The sequence below is a fragment of the Eriocheir sinensis genome, chromosome 31 (assembly GCF_024679095.1).
Source record: "Eriocheir sinensis breed Jianghai 21 chromosome 31, ASM2467909v1, whole genome shotgun sequence".
NCBI classification, from domain to species: domain Eukaryota; kingdom Metazoa; phylum Arthropoda; class Malacostraca; order Decapoda; family Varunidae; genus Eriocheir; species Eriocheir sinensis.
In genome coordinates this window covers 15,952,303-15,958,744 of record NC_066539.1, presented here as the reverse complement: position 1 = coordinate 15,958,744, position 6,442 = coordinate 15,952,303, and the positions used below count along the sequence as shown (strand labels likewise).

Below are 6,442 nucleotides of genomic sequence, written 5' to 3'. Positions count from 1 at the left end.
TTCTTCTTCTTCTTCTTCTGCATTCTCATTCACACCTTAACAAATCCATACATATTTCAATGCACTTTGTCATACAGATATACACACAAATACATCAGCACCCTCATGCATATACGGATTAATATGAATAAATTAATACATACATACATATATACACGCCTCAGATACATACACAGATACACACACGCATGCACGGCTTTCTTAAGTCTCACCTGGCCGGTATTAATTAGTAAGCTTGACGCACCTCAAATCTCTCCTCCCGCTCCTCCTCCTCCTCTTCTTTATGCTTCCCTCACGTTCTTCATCCCGTAATGACAACTCAGGTATTCTCTCTCTCTCTCTCTCTCTCTCTCTCTCTCTCTCTCTCTCTCTCTCTCTCTCTCTCTCTCTCATACACACACACTCGTTTCTCCCCTGACTGACTGACTGACTGTGTGTGTGTGTGTGTGTGTGTGTTTGTGTGACGTATGGTGTTTTACGAGTGGAATCATTGCGTTCACGTCGAGTACTAAATTTGCCCTGGATTTACCTTATCGGGCATCATTAATGACAGCAATTAGGAAGGTGATTTACGAGCCCGTGATCTGTATAAAGCAAGTTGAGTTATTAGCTTCGTGCGTGAGAGAGAGAGAGAGAGAGAGAGAGAGAGAGAGAGAGAGAGAGAGAGAGAGAGAGAGGATAAGAAAACAAAATGCAGGAAAGAGAAGTAGAAAGAGAGAGAAAAGTGGAATAATAAAGTGAGTTTCCTAACACCTTCAGAGAGAGAGAGAGAGAGAGAGAGAGAGAGAGAGAGAGAGAGAGAAAACAACAACAACAACAATAGTACATAGTGACACCAACAACAATCTAAAAGGGAGAAGAAGAAACAAAAGAGGAAAAATTAAAAGATGATAAAGAACAACAACAACAAATAGGAAAAAAAAATCAGAGAGAGAGAGAGAGAGAGACGGTTGGGGCGGTCGGCCGTTATCCATCCCATTTAAGCGTTCGTAACTGTCCATCGATCCGTAGGTCTCCACATTTACCGGTCCTCCCTTACCTGTTTAAATTACCTGCCTGTCTCACTCTCCACCTCATCTACCTTACCTCATTACATATTAAGAGTGCGGAAGAAGTAACAACCGCCTCCCTTACCTGTATGTGCTGTTTAATACCTGGCTGTCTTACTCTCCACCTCATTTAACTTACTTTATTTTAGGATATTAAAGGTGAGGAAGAAGTAGCCAAAAACACAAAATATATGAAAAAAAAATCGGAAAAAGAATATTAGACGAAAAAACTCAAATAAATTAACATGAGAAAATATATGACTTAAATTACTTACCTGTCTCACTATCTACCTCATCCACCTTACCTCTTTCTATGTATTAAGAGTGAGGAAGAAGTAGCCAAAAACACAAAATATCTGAAAAAAATCGGAAAAATAATATTAAACGAAAAAACACAAATAAATAAACATGAGAAAAAATATTAGTTTAAATTACTTACCTGTCTCACTCTTCACCTCATCCCTTACCTCTTTCTATGTATTAAAAGTGAGGAAGAAGTCATAAAAAAACACTGACTATCTGAACAAAATTGCATAAAAGAAGAATATTAGACAAAAAACTACAAATGAAGGAAAATGAGAAAAAAAATATTACTGTTTAAATTACTTACCTGTCTCACTCTCCACCTCATCTACCTTACCTCTTTATATATTAAGAGTGAGGAAGAAGTAACAAAAAACACTAAATACTTGCACAAAAATCGCAAAAAATATATTAAACGAAAAAACGAAAAATAACGAACTTGAGAAAAAAATACATATCACCTTACCATTTACTATATATTAAAAGTGAGGAAGAAGTACCGTAACAAAAAAACAAAAAAAACACAAGATATCTGGAAAAAGTCGCAAAAAGAAGAATATTAGGTTAAAAAAAAATATCAAGGAACACGAGAAAAAAAATTACAAGTAACACGTGGATGATACTTCGAGAGGAGGGAATATACGAAGGTTGTTTGCTACCTCATTCCGCGCCGTATGACCACTGTAGTTCCGGCGCCATGATCTTACAATTCAATCAATCAATCAATTTCTACCTCATGTACCTTACCTCTTACTCACCTATATTTACTTGTTCTTGCTTCTTTCAATCGTTTGTCTGCTGTGTTTACCTGGTTTCATTATCTTATCAGCTGTTTGTTTTATTGTGATGTTATGCTATTTATGGTTATCTGTCGTATCTCAGGTGTGTGTGTGTGTGTGTGTGTGTGTGTGTGTGTGTGTGTGTTTGTATCATGTCATTTATGTTTCTTGTTCTTCTATGTCTTGGGTACCTCCTGTTCTTCTATGTCTGAGGCACCTCCTGTTCTTCTATGTCTTAGGTAACTCCTGTTCTATATCTTAGGTACCTCTTCTTCTATGTCTTATGCGTGTGTTGTAAGCTTATCTTTTCTTACATTGACCATTCACCCGAAATTGACCTCTCTTCTCGCCTCTCGTTTTCTTGTGTCGGTACAGCGTATAGCGTTTTTTGTTTGTTTGTTTGTTTGTTTTGCCCTTGAGCTGCCTCCCTTTCCATCTGTTTATCAATCCATCATTCTCTCAAATTTTTCCTCACTAGTTTTTTTTTCTTCCCCATTTCAGTGTGCATCTGTCCTCACCCGTCCCTCTGTTTGTAGTTCATCTTTCTGCCTGTCTGTCAGTTTATCGTCTTCTACAAGGTGTTCTGTCTACGTCGCTGTCTGTATAAAACCTTTCAGTCTGTCTGTCTCTGTATCTACCTCTGTCAAGATTACTTTCTACTTCTTATCATTTTCTGTCCCTTTGTTCTATTTTACTGATGACATTGCTATCATATCTACGTCATTTTCTGTATATAGATCTTTTAGTCTGTCTGTCTGTCTGTCTGTGTGTCTTTCTCTGTCTGTATTAGTTTCTCCTACTTATCATTTTCTGTCCGTTTGTTCTATTTTACTGATGACATTGCTATCATATCTACGTCATTCTCTGTCTATAAATCTTTTAGTCTGTGTCTGTCTGTCTGTGTATCTTTCTCTGTCTGTATTAGTTTCTCCTACTTATCATTTTCTGTCCCTTTGTTCTATTGTACTGATGACATTGCTATCATATCTACGTCATTCTCTGTCTATAAATCTTTTAGTCTGTGTCTGTCTGTCTGTGTATCTTTCTCTGTCTGTATTAGTTTCTCCTACTTATCATTTTCTGTCCCTTTGTTTTATTTTATTGAGCACATTGCTATCATATTTAAGTCATTCTCTGTCTTTCTCTGTATTTACCGTTGTCAATATGTTTCAACTGCTTATCATTTTTCGTCCCTTTGTTCCTTTGTTATCACATCTACGTCATTCTCTGTCTTTCTCTGTATTTACCGTTGTCAATATTAGTTTCAACTGCTTATCATTTTCCATCCCTTTGTTCGTTTTACTGCTCACATTGTTATCACATCTACGTCATTCTCTGTATATAAACCACCCAGTCTGTCTCCGTCTTCCTCTGTCAATATTTGTCTCTTCTGCTCATCGTTATCCGTCCCTTTGTTTCATTTTACTGTCCACATTGCCATCATATTCGCGTCCTGCTGCTGAGATGATGGTTCTTCTCCTTTTCTCTTTTTCTACTTTCCTGTATTTTGTTTTCTTATCCTTCCTTCTTCCTCCCTCCCTCTCTCTCTCTCTCTCTTGTGGTGGTGGTGGTGGTGGCGATGTTGAGGCCTACAAGACACGCGTACTTTCGGTGTCATAAAGTCGACGAACTGTACACGACCACCGCCCTCACATCCCTATATTGTATTGTGGCCAGGTTCGTCATGAAAAGGGAGGAGGAGGAGGAGGAGGGTGGGCGGTAGAGGAGAAGGAGGAGGAGGAAGAAGGGAAGGGTGAGAAGTAGAGAAGAGAGGGAGAAGGGAGGAGAACGGGGAGGGTAGGGTAGGCAAGTGTAGAATAGAGGTAGATTTAGTTAAGGTAGGGGAAAGGTAAGGTTGGGTTTGGGTGGTGTTAGTTTAGACCGTTAGAGGGAGATTAGGGTGAAAAATAAGGAGAGGAAGGGAAAATAACAAAAGGAAGCTGAAATGAAAGGAAAACAGATATAAATGGAAGGGAAAGGAAAGGAAAGAAAAATAAGGAAGAGGAGAAATAAGGTTAGGGAAGGGAAGGAGAGGAAAGGAAAATAACAAAAGGAAGGGGAAATGAAAGGAAAACAGATATAAATGGAAGGGAAAGGAAACGAAAGAAAAATAAGGAAGAGGAGAAATAAGGTTAGGGAAGGGAAGGAGAGGAAGGGAAACTATCAAAAGGAAGGAGAAAGGAAAGGGAAGGGAAAGGAGAGTCAAAGGAATATAAGGAAAGTGAAGGGAAGATAAATAAAAGAAAAATAAGGAGGAGGAGGAGGAGGGCGGCAGACAATGTTAGGGAGAAGTCACTAATTGGCTATACCTTTCCAAATTGGCTTTATGGGCTGCACAGGTGAGTTCGGGAAAGCAAATAATTGACTGACAGGGCGAGTGATGGACGGACTGACTGACTGGCTGCTGGCAAACTAAGTGGAAGGGAAGCGGAGGAGCATGACTGATGTGTGACTGCCTGAAGTGGCGTGACTGAGAGGAATGAGTGGCGGGGAAAGAGTGAAATGAGTGACAAGAGTGAGTTAGCCAGGGAATGAATGTGAGAGTGAGTGAGTAAGTGATGGAGGGAGGGAGGTAAGGGTAAGATATTAAGTTAGGAAGGGGAAGGAGAAGAAAGGAAAATAAGAGGAGGAAAGGGAAATGAAAGGAAAACTGAGGTAAGGAAAGGAAAGGGAAGAGTAGTCAAAGGGATTAGGGAAAGGAAGGAAAGGAAAGGAAAACAGGAGCAAAAGGAAAGGGAAATGTAAGGAAAACAGTGAGGTAGGGAAAGGAAAGGAAAGGGAAGGGAAGTCAAAGGAATATAAGGGAAGGGATTAGGGTAAGAAATAAGGTGAGGGAAAGGAAAACAGGGACAAAAGGAAAGGGAAATGTAAGGAAAACAGTGAGGTAAGGAAGGGGAAGGGAAGATAAACGAAAGAAAAATAAGAAGGAAGAGAAATAAGGATAGGAAAGGGAGGAAAAGGAAAGGAAAATAACAACAAAAGGAAGTGGAAATGGAAGGAAAACAGCAAGGTTAAGGAAAGGAAAGGGAAGGGAAGGGAAGAAAAGTGATAGAAAGAAAAATGATTGAAAAATAAGGAGCGGTGGATTAGTCTCAACGAAAGTCTGTAAGTAGAAAGAAAAATGAGTAAGTAGGATGGAAAATTGATAGGTAGGAAGAACAATGCGTAAGTAGAAAGGAAAATGAGTAAGTAGGATGGGACATTGGTAGATAGGAAGAAAAATGCGTAAGTAGAAAGGAAAATGAGTAAGTAGGATGGAAAATTGATAGGTAGGAAGAAAAATGCGTAAGTAAAAAGGAAAATGAGTAAGTAGGATGGAAAATTGATAGGTAGGAAGAAATGCGTAAGTAGAAAGAAAAATGCGTAGGTAGGAAAAAAAGTGGATAGGTACGAAACGCTGGAATTAAAAAGAAAAAAAAAAGATGAAAGTAACTGTCATTGGCGACGTGTGTGTGTGTGTGTGTGTGTGTGTGTGTGTGTGTGTTTACAAGTCACTCCCGTACGGTAACAAGTTTAAAAGTGATGGTGATTAGGCGGGAAATAGGTGGATCGTGGGAGAGGAGCAGGTGGATAAGAATGGGGAATGGAGTGGAGTAGAAGGGTGGAGAAATGGTGTGTGCAGAGGAAAGTGGATAATGAATGGATAGGGGAGTGGACTGAGACACTGACGTACGGGAAGGATATGTGGAGGGTGGAGGTGGGAGGGGAAGAGGAGTAAGTGGAAGAAAGAGGAATGAGTAGTGGGGTGGAGGAGGAGGAGGGTTGTGTGTGTGTGTGTGTGTGTGTGTGTGTGTGTCTGTGTGTGTGGCTGGGGAGGGGGGGGCGGACACAACATCTGGCAGGGGAGGGCGAGTCTACATAGGCCTAAATAATTGTGTTGCTGCGGCCCTCGTAATTACGGTAACGCGCTGGTCGATGGATGGCGGTCACACACACACACACACACACACACACACACACACACACACACACACACACACACACTCAGAGGGGAAAAAATGTGTTTGGAAAAACGAAAAATACACACACATACACCCCCGAAAAACACGCCCATTTTTTATTTTGTTTTTCTACACGCTTGAAAACACACACACACACACACACACACACACACACACACACACACACACACACACACACTACTGACTTTGATTTGATTTTGTTTGTTTTACCACCTCTCCCCATCTTAAAAATATATAAAAAAAAAACACCCACGATATTTTCAAACTCCCTCCCCCCCTATTTTTTTTTTTTCGATCCAAATGGGGTGTTTGGAAAGGTTGCTGGCTGGAGGGGATAAAAATATACGTC

At 40.1% G+C, this 6,442-nt stretch overlaps 1 protein-coding gene across 3 annotated transcripts; it reads left to right on the top strand.

The window, feature by feature from the left end:
• The first annotated feature begins 932 nt into the window (after nucleotides 1-932).
• On the top strand, nucleotides 933-5,840 carry LOC127005964 (uncharacterized). 3 transcript variants are annotated; one of them, XM_050875438.1, is made up of 3 exons: nucleotides 933-5,280; nucleotides 5,341-5,400; nucleotides 5,461-5,840. In XM_050875438.1, exon 1 carries the CDS (start codon nucleotides 2,408-2,410, stop codon nucleotides 3,749-3,751), a length of 1,344 nt encoding a protein of 447 aa, XP_050731395.1. In that variant the 5' UTR covers nucleotides 933-2,407; the 3' UTR covers nucleotides 3,752-5,280; nucleotides 5,341-5,400; nucleotides 5,461-5,840. The 3 variants fall into 3 exon arrangements, with proteins under 3 accessions (XP_050731395.1, XP_050731393.1, XP_050731394.1); XM_050875436.1 differs by having other exon boundaries at nucleotides 5,341-5,840; XM_050875437.1 differs by having other exon boundaries at nucleotides 933-5,400.
• Nucleotides 5,841-6,442: the final 602 nt, after the last annotated feature.